Source organism: Gopherus flavomarginatus, chromosome 9 (assembly GCF_025201925.1).
Source record: "Gopherus flavomarginatus isolate rGopFla2 chromosome 9, rGopFla2.mat.asm, whole genome shotgun sequence".
In the NCBI taxonomy this organism is placed as follows: domain Eukaryota; kingdom Metazoa; phylum Chordata; order Testudines; family Testudinidae; genus Gopherus; species Gopherus flavomarginatus.
The window spans coordinates 14,877,164-14,899,130 of NC_066625.1; the positions used below are offsets into that span (position 1 = coordinate 14,877,164).

Sequence of the window (21,967 nt, forward strand, 5' to 3'; positions counted from 1 at the left end):
AACAGGGAATAGAGGAAAAGTGCAGGGTTTATCCCATTTCCAATATGCTCAGTACCCATTGATGAGTGGGACAACATGCTGCCAAAGGGAGGGGAAATCAGAGTGAGTGGTATGCTGGCTTCAACTAAGAAGTCAGACTGCTTAAATGCTATAAGACTGTTTGGAGGTAGCAGATGGTGGTGGAGGTGGCAGAGGAGGTAGTAGTCTTCTTTGAGTCTTACGGCACCTCCTAGTTTTGGTCATGCTGACTTGTAGCATAGAACAGGTACCTTTACTGGACCTGGAGACAGAACTGCTTTTTCTTAGGGCTTGGATGCAAATGCCCCCAAAACTTTAGGGTTGCCCTAGAATCTTCAAGACAATGCAGAGCTTTGTCTTCTCTGAAAAATAAATTTAAGCCTTTGAAAGGCAAATCCCCAATTGTCTATTGGACTCTGGTTGAAATGACAGCTGTTTGCAGCCAATAAGCATGATGCATAGTGACCACTATTGCCATTATTCAAGCTGATAAATCTGCCTCATCTAAGGGAGCCTATAAGGACGATCTTGCCACCAGGTGGCTCTCAGTCACAACGGCTCTGTATTCCTCTTTGGCATCATCTGGTAACTCGTCCACAAATTTCAACACTTAATCCCAATAAAAGTGGTTATAGTGAGAATTCTAAACTGCAATCCTGATGATGAATAAACTTTTCTCCCAAACAAATCCAATTTCTGTGTGTCTTTGGGGCTAGATTTGTTTTGCCTTTTCATTCACAGCTGTTACTACCAAAGATCTTGGGCTTGGGTGTGAATAAAAATACTAATGACCCTGAGAAGGAACTTCATAACTCTTCCTCTTCCTTTTAGCAGTCGGAGGGAATTTGCTGAAGGATTTTGGTAGGCACTAAGATGGCCTCAATTACAGGTAAAGCCAAACTAGCAGGCCCTGCAAAACATCTTCTAACTTAAATGGATTGTCTTGGATCAGTTCCAGCTGTGCAAAAAGGAGATGGCTATTCTTTTCATTAAGTTCCTGATACATCTTATTATTGTCAGGAACAATGGAGGAAAATTCAGAGACACTGGCCTCATCCAGGGATGAGGAGGAAGTGGTGCTAGAGTCCACAACTTTACAATGCTAGATGATGAGTGTGGTACTGGGGAGACTCTAGTCAGAGCTGGCTTAGCTCTAACTTCTGGCTGATTCTGTCAGAGATATAGCCCTCAAAAATGAAGTGGGCCTTCTTTCTGGCTAGAAGATGCAAAAGTGTTTGACTTCTTCTGCTGCTTGGGTGGTACTCGAGATGGAGAATGGTGTCTTCTCTCCAGTTTCCTCCAATGCGAGGATGCCACCAAGTCTGGGGGTGCATTCCAAGATGGAGTAGAGTCAGAACTCCGGCTTACCAAGCATACCGACCTATGAGGTGTCCATTATAGTACAAGTGTGATATGTCTGAAAAACACGATTTAAAAGGTAAATACTGTACATACCTTAAAGTTTGGCTGTGCAAAACAGCGAGCTACTGCAATCATTGATGCAGTCAATGGACCAGACACGCCAATGGTGGTCAGGAATTCAGAAATGTTTGGTGTAAGACGGAATGGGACAGGACGATTGGCATCCAAATCACCAGTAGCATCATTAATATCAAATCGGAAGTATGCCACATTGAGCTTGCCAGTATCCTAGATTTTAAAATGAGACACAGGTATGAATCTTTATATAAGGAAAGGAAAATCAACATATAAAAATCACTAACAGAACTTTAAAAATTTTTCCTGGCAATTCTCAGAGCAGAGTGATATTTTAAGTTTAAACCATATGCATCAGTGAAATATTTCCATTTCCCTAGCATAAAGTGTTGTAACAAAGATGGAAGTAAAATATGAGTGGGTGGGAAGGGGGAAACAGTTAATTTCCTTTGTTCAAATACCACCTCTCTCTCTTGATCGAGCAATACTTGAACAATGGGTATCTAGAATTTCTGACATATACTATTCTCTTACAAATCGTGTGTAGAAAGAAGAAAAGTAAGAACCATATTAAATATATAGGATCAGAATATGAGCTATAAAAAACAGGTTCTTTTGTGGTTGTGGTAGTTCAGCGAGTAGGGGCAGAAAGAGAAATCTTCATTCAGCTTGCATTTCAGAAAAGCACAGCATTGTTCACTCTGGGTATGCACCTGAAAGCCATGGCTTAGTGCTGGGGACTCTTAGTTGTACAGAGTATACCTCTCCAAGCATTAAAATATATCATCTTTGCTCTACTAAATTGGCAAGTCTCATGTTAGATGTTTATGTTAAAGCAGCGAGTGGGGGGGGGAGAGAGAGAATGGAGTTAGAAAATGAATATTTCCCATAAGAATATGAAGCTCTAAAATCACTTGATATTTGACACAGGGAAATAGCCAACATAGTGCTTGCAAAGAATGGGAAAAGGGAATCCGAGACTGTACACACATCTACATGAACATTTGAAAATTTTTTATGATTTTTTTTTAGATCTTTTTGATGAACAGGAGTTGTCTTTCCAAAAGCTGAGAATGTAGAGAGTAATGTGTGCGCCCACTGACGTCATTTTTTATTATTGCATTTATTTTGTATAATCATGTAGTGAAAAGAGAGGCCTACTGAAATGCTCTGTTGATTACACACAGGGTGCATAAACACATGAAAAAAAATCAAATCAGCGTAGTGTATAGTAAATATATACTCATTTCAAAAGTAAATTACAAAATTTCAGTTTATCAAAGAAGATAAAATGTGCATCTTCAATGAATGCAATATACCTGGGCAATCTGTAACATTTCAGGGTTGAGTCTATTTAAATGAAAGACAAATTCTGCAAAGCCAATTAATGCCAACTGAATTGTGAACATCTTTCGAAACGTCCAGTAATCTGTGGCATTTGGGAATGTATGTAAAGCCCATTCCTTAAGCATACTGCGTGGCACCATGTTACTCTGTACTTCTTTAAGTATATCCCGAAGAACCTAAAAGCAAAGCAAATTTAGTTAAGATAAATGATTTTTAAACCACTATTATCTATTGATTGGTCAATTTAAAAAAATACTAATGAAATAATAGTGCTAACTTTACGAAACTACCACCCTATTCTTCCTCAACTGTTCCATTTAAGGTGGATTCTAAATCATGATTCTAAAACAGATGCATTCATTTCAGTATTTTTTTCTAACTCTTACAGACATATGATGAGAGATTTTGAAAGTATATATCCTGAATGGTTTCAAGGTCATTTCAAAGTTATGTTGAGAGATGTTTCTTTGCCTTGAGAATGTCAGATTAATTATTACCATAAGGACACGAGAAAGGTGCTTACAGATCTAACATAAGCCAAAAGACCAAACGGTTACTATAGCTCCTACTTAACATCTCAAGAAAAATCAGGAGTGATCCTAGAGACATTCAATACACCATCCTGCTGCACTTGCATAAAACAGACTGAGAGAGAAGTACTTAACTCTTCATCAGCAAATTTTCTTGCTGTCTCTTCATTAATATAACTAGCATCAATTCTCTCCTACCAAATATCTCATACCCCGCAATCAGGAAATACCCAGATTGCCGCTTTCACAGAGTGGAAAGAAACACTAAGAAAACTAACTGGGATGGACAGTTTCACTCCAAGCTGAAGAAGCACTTTACAGTAAACTCAAATCCTCCCTTCAGGGCCTGATATTTATATTATTTGTTACTTGTATTAGTTATTTCCAGAGGCTCTGGAGCCAGGTGGGGCCCCATCATACAAGGCATTGTACAGATGTGATCAAACAGTCTCTGACCCAAAAACTTTACTCTTGAAGCTTTATCCTAAATTCTCTGAAATCAATGGAAAGACTCCCATTGACTTCAATGGGTTTTAAATTAGGCCCTTGACTTAAGACGAAGGTTAACAGGTTGCTGAGACTAACAAATCACCAAGGAAGGAGGATGGACAGGATAACATTGGTATGAGCATATTTGTCATAGACTAGCTTTGAACAGATCAACCGCAATATCTCAGCTCATTAGTCGTTATTAGCTACCAGTGGTTTGTGGGCTACTGCAGACCAAGACATGAAGGATATGAAGGGGACAGATTTTTTGCAGAATAGCATTCCACACAGAGGGCTACAAGGAAAAAGCTATGAAATTACACCTGGGATATATACAGGCACAGACCTACAAAAACTGGTTGATCTTTTTGGTTAGGTGTTTGTAGGAGGAAATGAAGGGCATTTCCCCAAGTAAGTGGAACTGGGCGAAAAATCACAGAATACAAGATCTTTGGAGCAGAGATGTATGTATGTACAGTGCTTAGCACAATCTGGGTGCCCGCTCAATAGCAAAACTAAAGAAAGGCTTGCAACTATTTCTGTAATTTCACACTGTGCAGTAGAGTTCTCTCCTGGATGTAAACATCTGCAAACTACTACCATATTTAATTACTCTAGCATATACTAGCCTAATTAATTAGAAAAAGAAAGAAAGTTGGAATCTGTTCCATTACATTCAAAAGAGAATAATCATCATACTGGCTTTAATTAAATGACTGTTAACGATGAAGTTTGATAACCTGAAGGAATCATCCTCAAAACAGAAACAGATGTTACGTAACACATCATTCTGTAACAGAGAAAGGCTGAAAGACTTTCTTGCAACAACACATTCAGCAGATAAACATATAGTGTATTTCCATAACTAATCTGAAACTGGACTGGCATGGTGCAAGACATACATATTTATATAAAAAATAAAATAAGGTTATTAAAGGTTTTAATCAGCACTGGATGGCTCCTGGGAGTTACAATAGGATATGAAGCCCTGTACTCAGCAGGGCACAAATATAAATTAGGTTCAAATTAGTGGTTACACTTAGCATCTGACTTTGGTGAAATAAATCCATGGTCTCAGTTCAGCTTCTAGTGAAGAGGCATCCACTTTCCAAAACCTGGCCTCACGAATGACACGTTTGCGCCCTCATGCAAAAAGATAAACCTTACTCAGAGACTCTGATATCACAGCAGAACAGCATGGGGAAGCTTACACCACATCTACCAATACTGTATCTGTTTTCGTGGAGCCAGGAGTTCTGCTTCTGATGCTCTAAACTGACACCTTTCGGAAGTATTAGACATCGGACTAGAAAATAATATAAACACCTTGTTTTCATCTACAGTAGTTAGAATTACACATATGTAGTTAATAAAGTAGACTAGGTAGTGAGGCTTTTTTGAGGATGTAAATTTCCTGAGATTCTTCAGAATACTGATGAGATAATGGGGCTAATGAGATATCAGGTAAAAAACAAAACAACACACATATGCAATGTCTGTAGCAAACATGCAAAAGGAAAGCAAAGTATAATGCCACAAAGCCCCTAAGAAGTGAGTTTGAATAATAATAAACGAAGATTCAATACCTGATGGCTGGCTTGGGTCCCTCGTGCTTGGACTGTTGCCAATCTGTCATAGTAACGAGAAATAGGGTTGTCATGCTCAATGCCTTTCTTGGCACAGCGTTGCTTATAGATCTCCACCAGGGAGAGAGAAGAGGGATTGTCTTCAACCAGGCGCATCTGTGGAGAGACTGCTACAACACGGGGGACTAGAAATACATTTTGGAAAAGGAAAAAGACAGGAAGAAAATAGTTAATACATAATGAAAACACTAAGAAATGGGAGAATAAGCATGCAGATATCAGCCCTTAAACGCTGCTGTGATAATCAACTGAAGTACGTCAAGAGGAGATTTTTATTCCTCATAGCACATTTAAGAACTTGGTTAAAAAAAAAACCTTAATAAAAGAGAGAGACATTTTCTTTTTCACTTGATGTCATATCATGCAAAGGAATTACTGAGTGGGAAAAACATTTCTGTATCACACTGACAGGGATGGTTGAATTCCCTATAGCTATACCATCTTAGTAAAAATCTGAGGATTCACAGTTCATTCTGTCTCTCATCTGCAGAAAAGAGGAGAATTTTTGTTTCAGATACTAATCTATCTACTGCGGGCACATGTTTTCAGTATCCGATTAAATCACTCTGGTCTCGCTCCAATATTATATATATATAAAAAAAAACTCTAACGAACAAAAAACGAAGAATAATAATAATAATAATGAAAAAAATAGAACGCTGAGGTGAACCCATGACTGGAAAGAAAGAACATTGCAAAAATCTGTGAACAGACCTTCACATGATAAGATTATTTATACTTAGCTGAAGAGATACACAGTTAACATTTTCAAAAGCACCTAAGTGATTTAGGAGCCTAGAGACAGGTCCTTTTGAAATCCTAAAGTCCAGTTGGATACTTTGTAGAACTGAGCCTATCTAGTTTTTTTGTAAACACACACAACACTCATGTCTGCTATTTGCATTCTGCACTTATTTTAAGAAAGAAAGACTAGAGATCTTCTGTAGCTAGTTTTACATGGATGATATTTAATTTGTTTGGCAATCTTGATCTTTTGGTCACCAAGTAGATTGTTTCATTGATGGCAATGGAAGCGTTGAAATAATTGATCTCAGCTTACTTGTAACAACGAGTTTTCCCCCCTTGCCTCCAAATCCTTATTTCAACAGTTCGATGCGGTTTCTTCACTAACTTGAAGAAACCCACCCCCCAATATAATTTGTGTTATGTGCAGAATTGTCATTAATGAGCTGACTCTCCTGTTTTCCTTCCATTTAATCCTTGGGGGGAGAAACTTCGCCTTCTTCACTTGTAGGCTCTGACAAAATGTGTAATAACACAACAGGAGGATGTACTGAAAATTTTTTTTTTTAAGAGATTGTAGTTTAAAATTAGGTCCTTTGCAAATCCACTACACCACTGCATTTATGTTGTTATATATGCTACATTTAAGTGTCAGCTTCTGTATCCATTAAGTATATCTTTCAAAGGATTTATTCTGTCTTTTTAATTGTCATTAGTACTGAGCATGACATATAGTTGTCTTCCCACATATATTAACTAAATAATCCCCCTAAGAAATTAAGACACTGCACAAGTTAATCTGCCTGTTCTGTGATAAGTTATATCAATGATTTGGAGAAGGCATACTTCCTACATATGTCCATACAGTGATCTATACATATATATATAGAGTTTGCCTTTTTGATGACAATTCCTTTGGATGGGAATTTTGAGTGGGATTTTTCTCTGTGTGGACATAAAGGGTCACATTTTTGAAGCTAGGTCTTTTCTGCACTTGTAATTATTTGCAGTTGTAATTTATGTCACTTAGCCTGGTCTACACTACGAGTTTAGGTCGAATTTAGCAGAGTTAGATTGATTTAACCCTGCACTCATCCACCTGACAAGGAGATAAGCGCTGAAATCGACATCGCCGGGTCAAATTTGGGGGTAGTATGGATGCAATTCAACAGTATTGGCCTCCAGGAGTTATCCCAGAGTGCTCCATTTTGACCGCTCTGTACAGCACTCTCAACTCAGATGCACTGGCCAGGTAGACAGGACAAGCCCCGCGTACTTCTGAATTTTATTTCCTGTTTGGCCAGGGTGGCAAGCTGATCAGCACAGGTGACCATGATGGAGTCTCAGAATCGCAAAAGAGCTCCAGCATGGACCAAACAGGAGGTACTGGATCTGATCGCTGTATAGGGAGATGAATCCGTGCTATCAGAACTCCGTTCCAAAAGACGAAATGCCAAAATATTTGAAAAAAACTCCAAAGGCATGAAGGACCGAGGCTATAACAGGGACCCGTAGCAGTGCCGTGTGAAACTTAAGGAGCTCAGGCAAGCCTACCAAAAAGGCAAATGGCCGCTCCGGGTCAGACCCCCAGACATGCCGCTTCTATCATGAGCTGCATGCCATTCTAGAAGGTGCCCCTACAACTACCCCACCCCTGTACGTGGACTCCTGCAAGGGAGTCTCACGCAACAGGGATGAGGATTTTGGGGACAAGGAAGATGAGAAGAAGGAGGAGGTTGAAGATAGCGCACAACAGGTAAGCGGAGAGACCGTTCTCCCGAACAGCCAGGAATTGTTTATCACCCTGGAGACATTACCTTCCCAACCCGGGCTCCCAGACCTTGAAGGTGTAGAAGGCCCCTTTGGTGAGTGTATCTTTGTAAATATAATGCATGGCTTAAAAGCAAGCATGTTTAATAATTAATCTGCCCTGAAGACTTGGGATGTATTCACAGCCAGTAAAGCTACGGAATGCAGTCAAGCAACATCCGTTCTTTATGGCTCTGTGTTATCCTCAGGAAAGTGATATCATTCATGGTCACCTGGTTGAAATCGGAGAATTTTATTAAGGGGACATTAAGAAGTGGTCGTTCCTGCTGGGCTATGTGCCTGTGGCTGAAAAGAAATCATCCCCACTGTTAGCCACGCAGTGGGGAGAGGAGTGAAGCGATCATCCCAGAGAATTCGGTGTGAGGGGGGGTTAGTTGGGTTTGTGCTTCATGTTAACCCGAAGACCTTAGCCCCTCCTTTTAAATGGCCGTCCCATTTTAAATGGTCAACCCAACTCTCCCTTTTTTTTCCTCCCACAGCTGCAAATGTTTCAATGCTAGCACTATAATCGCCGTCCCAGAGGATAGCGCAGATAAAGTGGTGAAAAAAATGCACTTGCGATGAAATGTTCTCTGAGCTCATGGAGTCCTCCCGCACTGAAAGAGTCCAGCAGAATGCGTGAAGGCAAACAACATCAGAGTCCAGAAAAGCACAAAATGACAGGAGGGACATGTGAGATAAGATGTTTTTGCCCCATCAGGTGGTGGGAGCTCAACCCAGAATTCCAATGGGTGGCGGAGACTGCGGGAACTGTGGGATAGCTACCCACAGTGCAACGCTCCGAAAGTCGACGCTAGCCTCAGTATTGTGGATGCACTCCACCAACTTAATGCACTTAGTGGAGACACACACTGTATAAAATTGCTTCCTAAAAAAAATGACTTCTATAAATTCAACCTAATTTCGTGGTGTAGACATACCCTTAGTTATCCAAGTTCATGACTGCATCTGTATCAAGGTACATATGCAATTAACAGCAACTGTAGGTGCAAAAAGAGATTGGTACAAAAATCTGGCTCAAAAGACTCCATGGCCCATGCTGAAACATCGAGAGACTGCCCCACTGTCCTTGACTAAAAATTTCCCTTACCCTCAATAGTGTGACAGTTGGTTTCTGCCCTCCACCTCTGATTGCATTACAGCGGTGTTGTATACAGAACTGCTGTGTATACAGAACTGGCAAGTGCCTCACAATCTTCCAAGATGATGGGTATTTATATTAATATATAATGTATTAGTTGGCTGGCAGCTGGAACTTGCCAACAATTTATTTGATCAAAGACATTATATTTGCATTAGTGTTCAAGTCACATGCAGACCAAGTGTACTGTGAAGAGTCAAATACTCTCAATAAGGAGTGTTTCACAACATCATCATGACACAAAATAATCAAAATGCACATACACTGTAGCTTCCACCTTAACTCTCAGTTCCTGTCTTAAATGCTTAACTTTCAGCCTTACTATATGCAGTGTTGTTGTAGTTGTTGTCCAATAAAAGATATTATCCTCACCCACCTTATCTCTGAACTTTAATATTACATGCACAAAGATATTGCATGAATGAAGATTTTTGCAATTAATATAAAAAATTACAGTGAGGGAGAAGTCAAACTGAGGAAACAGAGGCAAGACAGCTACTGTTTTGTTCACTATTGTGCCCAAACATTGCCAGGTTGTAGTGTGAGCATGGAGACAGCCTCCAAGTTAACTCTTTCAAGACCAAAATAATACATAAAAATATGCACAAAAAAAGAGGCTTATATTAAAAATAGCTGAATTACAGAACTCACATTATTTAGCAACTGTTTAGCAGTAAATAATGTTATGCAGAGCTGATGAAACCTTTTATTTTAAACCTAAGAATTAATGAGTAATGGCCTCATAAGCAGAATTTGGAAATTATACCAAATTCAAAGTTTTACATGAGCGGTTGTCTTCCAGATGCTTAACACCTTCCCATTACTTTTGGATTATCTGGAAGTGGGTGGAGGTAGCCTGGTATTCACACCTCACTAATTTAAAATAAAACTGTCTAGTAAACGTCATCTAGTGGGTCTGCATATTGCCACAGCAGTGGATCCTTTGGGACACAGTGCAGAGGTCTGGCCAATCATTCACAGATGACTTTTCTCCACGCAGTATTTGTAACCTCTTCTAAAAATGTCCTGAAATTCTGTACATTCCCCTTTCCCCTCATACAGTGGAGTTACAGTGCCAGGGAAGCCTCTGTGATTACCAGGATAGCGGCAGGATTTACATTTGATTTGATGTCGCACATTTAAAATTTTAGTTTAAATAATCAGATCTTCTTAAGTCACTTGAAGGAATATGATTTTCATAGACACAAAGAATTATCTAAAACCTGCTCCTACTGTACCTGTGAAAAATAAATGCCTCTTTGTGGTTTCTTTTCTTTTCTCTAAGCAGGGGTTCAAAAGCCGAAGGAGCTGTAATACTCGTTCTTCTCTGCGAGACTCAGTCAGGCAAGCATCATTCATTACTAGGTATGGGTAAATCTTTCCATTATGGCCTCGGATATAGAGTCTTCTGGCTGCAGTGTTGTGCTTCTGTACTATCTCCACTCTGGGCATAAATCTATCAAGAAAAGGAACAGATAAAAGCACCTGAGCTTTCAAAGTCTAAAGCTTTATTTCTGTTCTCGGAGATGAAAGCAAGGCTTAAAAAAAAAATCTATATCTATTTCTATTTCTATATAGATATAGAAATGCCGTATTTAGAGGTACAAAGAGACACCTTGTTAGCTCCTGAGCAAAACCAACACTCAACTATGACTTCTTTAAAATGAGATGCAACCCTATAATAAGCTAAATTTCTAACACAGCTCAGCAAAGATTTGCATTCTGTTAAAAAAACCCAAAACATGGTTATGAAGAAAGCTTTCATCTTTGTCTTTTCTATATTTAAGAATGGAGCTTTTAATTCAAGCTATTTTCTTGGCCAGATTCTGATAACCACAATACTGATGAAAAACCAGAATACCTCTACTGACTCTAGTAGTTAGCAGAAAAACTCTGGATTTACACTGATGTAAAGCAGATTACAATGACCTTAAAATATTCTCCTCCTCCCTAATTTCCCACTAAGACCTGTAAAACTACCACATGAATCTAAAATTAGAACTGTATTATGTTAAGACATAAGAATGAAACATTCCATTAGATATTTCATTAAGTCATTTCAATACAGAGACAGACAAATAAAGTATCAGAGGCGTAGCCGTGTTAGTCTGGATCTGTAAAAGCAGCAAAGAATCCTGTGGCACCTTATAGACTAACAGACATTTTGGAGCATGAGCTTTCGTGGGTGAATACCCACTTCCTCAGATGCATGTAGTGGAAATTTCCAGGGGCAAGTATATATATGCTGCCCCTGGAAATCTCTACTCAGACCCTATGTCACCAGCACTCCCAGCTATCTCCGTGACACCACTGATTTCCTGAGGAAACTACAATGCATTGGTCACCTCCCAGAAAACACCATCCTAGCCACCATGGATGTAGAGGCTCTCTACACAAACATCCCACACATAGATGGAATACAAGCTGTCAGGAACACTATCCCTGAAGATGCCACAGTACAACTGGCTGCTGAACTCTGTGCCTTTATACTTACACACAACTATTTCAAATTTGATGACAATATATATCTCCAGATCAGTGGCACTGCTGTGGGCACCCGCATGGCCCCACAATATGCCAATATCTTTATGGCCGACCTGGAACAACGCTTCCTCAGCTCTCGTCCACTCACGCCCCTTCTCTACCTGTGCTACATTGATGACATCTTCATCATCTGGACCCATGGGAAGGAGACTCTGGAAAAATTCCACCACGATTTCAACAGCTTCCACCCCACCATCAACCTCAGCCTGGACCAATCTACACAGGAGGTCCACTTTCTTGACACCACGGTGCAAATAAGTGATGGTCACATTAACACCACCTTATATCGAAAACCTACCGACCGCTATGCCTACCTTCATGCCTCCAGCTTCCATCCCGGACACATCACACAATCCATTGTCTACAGCCAAGCACTGAGGTACAACCGCATCTGCTCTAACCCCTCAGACAGAGACCAACACCTACAAAATCTCCACCAAGCATTCTCAAAACTACAATACCAGCACAAGGAAATAAGGAAACAGATCAACAGAGCCAGACGTGTACCCAGAAGCCTCCTACTGCAAGACAAACCCAAGAGAGAAACCAACAGGACTCCACTGGCCATCACATACAGCCCCCAGCTAAAACCCCTCCAACGCATCATCAAGGATCTACAACCCATCCTGGACAATGATCCCCCACTTTCACAGGCCTTGGGTGGCAGGCCAGTCCTTGCCCACAGACAGCCTGCCAACCTGAAACATATTCTCACCAGTAACTGCACACCGCACCATAATAACTCTAGCTCAGGAACCAATCCATGCAACAAACCTTGATGCCAACTCTGCCCACATATCTACACCAGCGACACCATCACAGGACCTAACCAGATCAGCCACACCATCACTGGTTCATTCACCTGCACATCCACCAATGTAATATACGCCATCATATGCCAGCAATGCCCCTCTGCTATGTACATCGGCCAAACTGGACAGTCTCTACGGAAAAGGATAAATGGACACAAATCAGACATTAGGAATGGCAATATACAAAAACCTGTAGGAGAGCACTTCAACCTCCCTGGCCACACTATAGCAGACCTTAAGGTGGCCATCCTGCAGCAAAAAAACTTCAGGACCAGACTTCAAAGAGAAACTGCTGAGTTCCTGTTCATCTGCAAATTTGACACCATCAGCTCAGGATTGAACAAAGAGTATGAATGGCTTGCCAACTACAGAACCAGTTTCTCCTCTCTTGGTTTTCACACCTCAACTGCTAGAACAGGGCCTCATCCTCCCTGATTGAACTGACCTCGATATCTCTAGCTTCCTTGCTAGCATATATATACCTGCCCCTGGAAATTTCCACTACATGCATCTGAGGAAGTGGGTATTCACCCACGAAAGCTCATGCTCCAAAACGTCTGTTAGTCTATAAGGTGCCACAGGATTCTTTGCTGCTTTTACAGACAAATAAAGTCATTTCTGTAACTGGGATTGATACTGCATCACAAGAAGTGGGGGAAGGGGATTTTTTTTTTTAAACCTTTATTTTTTCAGTTACATCTATCTTTTACCCAATGGTAGTTTACCTTGCAATTTTGATGTAATAATGTGTTGGCTTTGGCATAAGGAACTCTCCAGGAATCTCCACTTCTGCTGTTTGAGCTGAGAAATTACTTAGAAAACGACACTTTTCCTCTATGAGGAAGAACTTTGGAAGCTGCTTAGTTTTTGCCTCTAGGATTTTGATCCACTTCTTCAGTTTAGAAATAAGATTGTGAAGTTTCATGGAGCCTGGTACACTGAAGTCAAAGTCTAAAAGAAATTTTTTAAAAAAATGTATCATTCTGAATGCTGTACATTATATTTAACTATCAGATATTTGAAGTTGGCATTTTAAAAATCGTTCTTTCATCTCTGTGCCCTCAAGCAAAACATTTTTAGGTGCACCACGTACAGCACACCATTATGCATTAAAATAGATCTACAGTGGTAACATGGAGGAAAATGTTAAAAATGGTTATTTACATACACTGGAAAAGTAACTATTACAATTAGCATTTTGAACACAAAGAACATTACCGTACCAAGCAAGAAAGTGTATAAAACATGTGAGTGGTTACTAAAAGCAAATGATGAATACCAAACACAAAAAGAAAAAAGCTAGTATGTTCAGATTAATTTTGAGGAGACAGAATGGGAGATGAAACTACTTGTAAAAGGGATCCAACCATCTTTGTTACATCTGAGTAGAATGCATAGTACAACTGGGCTAGGGATTTAAGTGCTACAGCAGTACAAACACACACATAATTCCATCATGCATACAGGTATGCTACATTTAGTTGCACAGGTTCTGTTGGGTATTTCATGTCTGTATGAAGTTTGATTTTGGAATCTGATAATTACAACCAATATGGAATAAACTGTACACTAGATGACTTAATCCACCAGGCTAGGTTGCTTCCTTCTCCTGCACAAAGCTCTAGACAAATCCATTTGTTTTCCAGCTCTTTTGCCTATATAGATTCTCCTAATATCTTACTGCTTCATGGTCATGAGGACATTAGAAATAATACTGTGAAAACTCTGAACACTGTTACTGATTAACAGTCTTTATTTGGCTTTATATAGTTCACCAATGCAGATATCATGGAATGCATGTGGTATGGATTAGGCTGGATTAGATCAAACCACATAGATAGAGGAAGAAGAGCTGCAGCTTATTTTCCAATCTAGTAATGTGAGCTTCCTTTTGACTTAAAATGAAATTAAGTGGTATTAGATAGGACAAAAGAGATCTTCGCTCTATTTTATTCTGTATCTGAGTATACATATCTTTTTTTTTTTCAAATGAGATGAAAGAGCACCAGCTGGGGAGTAATCTTGAAAGTCAGAAGTAATTCCAAAACAAAGTAGTAAAATTGCTGTCTGCTAGTCAAAACAATTATTTTTATTTCTTACAGCTCAGAATAGAAAACCACATTTCTTTTTACTCTTTTCAGTGTTCAATATTTGTATGAAACAACTAGGAGAATGGACAAGACATCCTGAACAGAAATGCCAACAACATGCAAACAAACAGCTCTGTTCATCCTTCACAACTCCAGCGTTTCCAAAACAGCCCAGTGCTTGTCCAAGATCAGCTCAAGGATGAATAGCTGGTTGAAGCTGAATCCAAGCAACAGAGAGATTACTCCAGTTTAAAGAGAATTTGCAGCTACGTGCTGTCTCCTCCAGCTGAAGATACATAACCCATAATTAATCAAATGAGTGCAATTTAGGAATGGTTTTGGATTCTCACTGATGGGAACAATGCATTCTGCTATCTATAGCTGGCTAGATAAGTGTTCCATCCTAAGTGGTGACCTTGCCTTTGTTATGTCCCGACTGGATTACCACAATACAGTCTACCTGGGCACAATCAATGCTCAGGAAACTTCAGTTAGTACAGAACAAAGCAGCTCTTCTTAACAACTCAGGTTACCGCTAGAATATCAAACTTGTCCTCTGCTTGCTATATATAGTAGCACTCCATAGAATATTATGTCAAATTCAAGATCTCCATCTTTATCTTCAAGATACTTAATAATCTGGGCCAGGACAGCTGAACAGTTGCCTACAACTCAAGGATGAGAACCGGGATCAACAACTGGAAGCATCTACCACAAGGGTAAAGTGTGCAGGAGACAGTGCTTTCTCGAGGGTTGATCTGAGACTGTAGAACAAAATCCTGCAGGATTTAAGAACCACCATAAATCCCAGCACTTCCTGTTCTAAGTGCAAAACACTCATCTTGACCTTGCTCTCACTAATAAGAGCACACAGCACAGCTTAAATAAAAATATATTTTAAAAATTAAAAATAAATCCACACAGAATTTTCCCCCTGCAGAGAGGAAGAAAGACAGAGCCAAGTGCCAGATGCATTACTAGTAGGTGAGACACAAAGTAGATGAGGTAACATTTTCTATTGGACCAACTTCTGTTGGTGGAAGGTACAAGCTTTTGTGCTAAACAAAGCTCTTCTTCAGGTCTGGGGAAGGAAATCAGAATGTCAGAGCTAAATACAAAAAAGCTCAAAAGCTTGTTTCTGGTCCAGTAAAAGTTATTGCCTCATCAACCTTGTCTGAGCTAAATACCAGTCAGAACAGATTGTTAAGCATAAGGGATAACACGTTATAAGCAGGCACTAGAAATGAAGTGGGCAATTGAGGGTCTGTTGTTATGCATAAGGGGTTTGAAAAATATGCAATTAAGAGTAGCAGGTAAATCTGGTGTGCCACAACCAACCTTCAAATAACCACCTAACCACATCATCAGAAACAACCTCCCCAGAGACCAGAATACATCAAGCAAAAGGGGCACTAGACCTGCCAGGACAACAGATGCAAAACCTGCAGACGTATTTCCACTGTTCGTATGATCAATATCACACAAACACATCTCTCAAGATCCATGGATCCTACATATGCTTATCATAACATGTGGTGAATGTACTTCATCCACTGGCCCAACAAGTATGTGGGTGAAACCAGACAAATATTACACACTCTTTAATGAACTCATACACACACAAACGATAAAAGACAAAAACACTATCACCCACGTGCAAACAACTTTCACAAAGCGATCCCTCCTTATCTGGCCTGTGTAATTGTAATTGTAGCCATGTCAATCCCAGGATATTAAGATACACAAGCTGGGTGAGGTAGTATCTTTTATTGGACCAACTTCTGTTGGTGATAGAGACAAAATTATGAGTCACACAGAGATCTTCTGGCCTGGGAAAAGTACTCCGAGCATCACAGCTAAATACAAGGTGGAGATTGTTTAGCATAAGTAGTTAGCACATAGGGACCATTCAAGGAAGAGCGGTCTATTAACACCTCTGTTTTATGCTCAACAATCTGTCCCATCTTGTATTTACCTCAGTCTTTTTCTTTCCCCAGAACTGAAGAAGAGTTCTGTGTACCTCAAAAGCTTGTGCCTTCTACTAACATCTGGTACCTACTATCTTGTCTCTCTCATATCGTGGGACCAAAATGGCTATTGCAAACCATTGGTAGGTGCTCAGGTACCACAGTGGTGAACATGGGATGAGACCCCCAAAGAGAACAGAATTTACAAGATAAAAGCTGATAATAGTGTAAATCCCAGATACTTCATATTAAACTCTGAAAATTTATATAATAATAATAATAATAATAATACATTATAATAAATTATAAATATGAAATAATAATATTTACCATTGATCAATTTGTCAAAACAAGCAATGTCTTCCTTAGCTTTACTGTGTTAGAAATGCACTGCACATTTCCTCACAGCCGGTAAAAGATTCACAGTTATAGTAGAACAATTTCTGCATGTGAAATCTCCAATATGGCTCACTACAAGTAGAATGCTAGGGAAAATTATCTGTTAATCTCAGAGATGACACAGTACATTCAGAACACATAAACTACTATGCAATCTGTTACATATGTAAAATATATTTCTAGGTCTCCAATATAACTAGTAAGCATTTGAGAGAAATAAGTTAAAGTAATTGTGAGCGTAAAACACGAGAGGAAAGAGAAATTGGATCACAAAAATCTGCTGTGAGCATCCATCTATCGTGCACTAACAATTCAATACTTAACATCCACCCTACGGTAATTACAAACAAACTAGGGGCCAAAGTTTCAACCACAACCACAAAAAGAGGGGTCACAAAAATCTGCATTTTGTTCACAAATCTGGTAACTTCCTCTACAAACAAATTTACAGAACCTAAATACACCATGTTTTTGTGGGCGTATCTTTTGCGTGCACAATAAAACAAACTAGTCCTATTCGCTTTTAGCCACAATTCAGAGTGAGTGAGTGAGTGAGTGAGTGAGAGAGACACACACACACACAAAGAGTGTAGGAAATGCAAACATGCATGTACAACACTCACCTCCTAAAAATCTGAGAGTTGCCATAAATCTCTTAGCTTTTTAAAGGGTAACCACTATATATTCACACATTATATACACAGCATACTCTCTCTCTCTCTCTCTCACACACACACACACACACACACGATATAAATTTAATATATTCCTAATGATACTGCTAATTTTGATTTTTTTTTTAAATTGTGACAGGATTTCTTTATCTTTTTCTATTCTGATTTTTAAAAAAATCAAATTAATTTAAAAGAAGTTTATTTTCTTTGTATTAACACTGGCGGGGAGAGATAGCTCAGTGGTTTGAGCACTGACCTGCTAAATTCAGGGTTGTGAGTTCAATCCTTGAGGGGGCTGTTCAGGGAACTGGTGTAAAAATCTGTTTGAGGATTGGTCCTGCTACGAGCAGGGATTGGGCTAGATGACCTCCTGAGGTACCTCCCTTCCAACCCTGATATTCTATATAATGGTGTTTTACACTCTGCTGGCTTTATAGCAGCAACTGCTCTAAAATTATTTTCAGAGCAGCACTGGTATACACAACAATGCTGATACATTAAATATTTTGGCGTGAGAATGTTTTATATTAAAACGAGACTTACATATTAATTTCAGTCTCTTTCAAAACATAAGAAAAAAACTCATAAAGGACACATACAGTTTCCAGTTTGGAGACATTAAGAATAATTCTGCTAGACTCTGAACCAGGGATTGGCAACCTTTCAGAAGTGGTGTGCCGAGTCTTCAGTTATTCACTCTGATTTAAGGTTTCACGTGCCAGTAATACATATTAACTTTTTAAGAAGGTCTCTTTCTATAAGTCTATAATATATAACTAAACTATTGTTGTATGTAAAGTAAATAAGGTTTTTAAAATGTTTAAAAAGCTTCATTTAAAATTAAATTAAAAATGCAGAGTCCCCCGGACCGGTGGCTAGGACCAAGGAGTGCCACTGAAAAATCAGTTTGTGTGCCGCCTTTGGCATGTGCACCATAGGTTGCCTACCCCTGCTCAAAAAACTATTACTGTAGTTAACTGACAGTCCCTTTTCTGTTTTTATATAGTATATGCAGCACAACTCTGATAACTACAAATATTATAAAAAGATCTGATTACAATTCCAAGTCTACCCTCTAGTGAGCAACATGAGTAAATCAATTTATGAAAAAGTGACAATAGGACGGCATTATTTCTTTCTGTAACTCCATGAGGTGCAGCAAAATTTCCCCAAATTACAACTACGGTATTCCAATGACATGCAAATAACCAACATGGTAAAAATATGTTACAGTGTTAATTTATTTTTACATCAAGTTATTTATTTCACTATAGGAATACACTCTGGTTTGGTGAAAATGCCTATTTTAGATTATTTTCTTTTGTTTCTCAATAGCAAATGGGAATGACAGAGAGTGAGCTCAATTAATTAATGTTTTTCATTCATGTCACATAGGCTCCACATAGAGCCCAACTGAGAAGAAAATAAGTAACTTCAGCTGTAAAAAGGAGAGGAGAAATATGACTGGCTTCACTATGGTGAAAGACTTTTGTACTTTGCTTTGGAGACAGCTTATTTTAGACATATGTTGTTTTATTTATCTATTTCAACCACTACTAAAAGCTAAGTCTTGCTCCTTGAATTAGTTCAAGATTTACCAATTCAATGAAGGAACCACAGTCAAATGTAAAGGTCATCGGGAAAATACTGAAAAATGTGGAATTACCCATAGATAACACCAACATTTTATTGAACACATTTGCCTGTCTGAATCAATACTTCTGGATCACAGCAAACACTGTTTTTACAATTACTAGGATAAAAATAACAAGTTAACACAATTATCACAATAGGAGAAGTTTGTCCAGATATGCAAGGTAAGAATCTCCCAGCATGCAGCCATAAGAAGGACTTAACCTTAGTAATGAGAAAAGAGGCTGTGTGGGTAAGATTTTGTCACAATTATTTTTAGTAAAAATCACACACAGGTCATGGGCAATAAACTAAAATTAATGGACGCTCGCAACCACCTGTCTTTGACTTTTATTAAAAATAATGGGAGTGAGAATGATGTCACATAGGTCTCTGAAAGACATAATCTGTGACCTCTGACAAAATCTTATTATTACTCATAACGGAGCCTGAAGATATATATCAGGGTGTAATCCTGAACACACTTTGGTTCTTTCCAGTAATTCAAAAATACTTACCAAACTAATCTGAAGAAGTGGGGAAGGTGGATGCAGCGTATTGACACATACAGACAATTACTACAATAACTTTCTCTTTTGAGAAATACCTACATGCATCCCCTCCTCTATAAATAGCAGTGATCCACCAGGTGAGAAAGATTTGAGAAATATTAAAGTGACTGCAACATTACTCCCCCAAGCTGGGCATCAAATCTAGATGCCAAATCAAAGGAGTAATGGTATGAAGAATGCAGAATTCCAAGTAATACCTTTGCATAATTAAATACGGGAGACTGCAAGAATGCATGCTCTGGAAGGTGTCTTAGACCTAGCAGAGCCTAGTCTATCATTCCCAAATGGCTGACACCTACCAGCACATGACAAATCACTCTGATCTATTTTGACCATCTTTTAGCAGAGATTACAGATTCATGATAACCGAAGCATGGAGCCTAAGTTCCCTGGATGTGAATATGGCTTGCAGAAATAACTGAGACAGAAGGTGCTCAGATGCCCCAGTAGCAGGTGAGGGTAATAAAAAAAAGGGGAATGGAACAGAACAATAGATATTTGCAGTGAGGGCACCAACACTAGACCCCACTTAGGAAAAATTGGCCTGATCATAGGGTCTAGCCAGCCTGATTCCTCTGAGAGATCTTAAGACTTGAGGATTTTCAACAAAAGGGCCTGAGGACCTAGCATGTGGGACACGGAGTATAGTGACACCTGTCATGCTATGGTTCTGAAGTGAAGTCCCTTGTCCATACTGAAGAAAACCCTGGGGTTTCTGTTGTTTTCTTGATCATATGGAGTTTAACTGTGACAAGATGAGATGTAGACCAGACATGAAATCCTTATGGAAGTCTGTAGAGTCACAACCTCTTTGAAGGACAAACCAACTGCAATTAACTTCACCCTCTCAATATCCATACTATCAGATGGAAATGGTCTGAGTCTGAATGGAGGATGAGACTTCCTCTTAAATCTCATGCAAATTTTGCACTTCGATGAAATGAGAGTCTCTGAGACGTTTGAGACAGCTAGAATGCTCATTACTTCAGGAGAAAAATCTGTTTCAGGTCTAGTACTTCTTCTTGCTTTGGAGCACAAGGTTGTATAGGTGTGCAGGCACAGACCCACAGACACTGCTGAGTCAAATCTCCAACTGAGTGCATTCAGGTACACACACATCCTACAGTGGAGCACCCCACAGCAATATATACTAGAAGAAACAACTTTTTATTGGGGGAAACCAGTTCTACTGCTCCTATTAACCAGAAAGTGAGAGATGTCATTCACCATCAGCTTGTATTTAATAGAACTGTTCCAGACTCAACATCCATCCGCCCATGCTAAGGATAATTGCAACAATACTCTTTCTGTGACCTCAGAGATTTCTTCAAAGATGGGCTCCCTCTTTGCCTTGACTCTATTTAGCCAACTGCACTATGTTGGGCAAGTGGTCCTGTTTACAAAACCATGCCATCAAAAATTCTGGCAAAATTAAAGAGCAGAGAACTACTGGAATTTAAATTTGGCTTTAAAAGCTGGGATGGTAACAGATAAGAAGGAAAATAAGCTGAACTCCATTTGCTTGGCTGTAGATAGAGATTTTAGAATGAATGCGGAACGGGTATGGCCTATCCTTGGAGCCTCCTGGAGGTATCTGAGCTCCTTTTTGTATTTGCAGGAAGAAAGATGCATGTCAACTATAGTAGGAAGAGGTTATGCAACCACAATACATTATTTGCATATGTCTTTTGAAAATATTTCTATCAGCATTAACCTAGGAATAACTGCAGGGAACACAGTTTACCTTTAGATAGATTCTTAATATACAAGTCACAGAAGATTTGGAAAACAGATATAAATATCCTCACATCAAGTGAATACAGCAGATGTTGAGAATTATAAATACAAACATGGTCACTTCTAGGTGTGACAGAAGGCGGACCCCATTGACTCAGAATGAAGAGGCCCAAAGCACATAAGGAAATGTAAGCATGATCTACTAACTGGTGTCCAAAAATGTTAACACATTTTCTATGTCCAGTAAAGTAATTAAGTTTCTATTAATTTGATAAAGTAGTTTCTACCACTACTGCAAATTAATCAGAAACCTAATTTCATTTTCTGCATAATAAATTCAATTATCAAAGACTCCACA

General features: G+C 39.1%; 1 protein-coding gene across 9 annotated transcripts in view; it reads right to left on the reverse strand.

The window, feature by feature from the left end:
- Nucleotides 1–21,967, reverse strand: part of TRRAP (transformation/transcription domain associated protein) — a 170,009-nt gene that overhangs the window by 11,895 nt on the left and 136,147 nt on the right. For all 9 annotated transcript variants that reach the window (XM_050966696.1, XM_050966695.1, XM_050966694.1 and 6 more), the window contains 5 exons: nt 13,264–13,489; nt 10,421–10,638; nt 5,408–5,592; nt 2,775–2,978; nt 1,474–1,668 (listed from right to left, as the gene is read on the reverse strand). In XM_050966696.1, the coding sequence (XP_050822653.1) occupies nt 1,474–1,668; nt 2,775–2,978; nt 5,408–5,592; nt 10,421–10,638; nt 13,264–13,489 (1,028 nt within the window). The remainder of the gene's footprint in view (nt 1–1,473; nt 1,669–2,774; nt 2,979–5,407; nt 5,593–10,420; nt 10,639–13,263; nt 13,490–21,967) is intronic.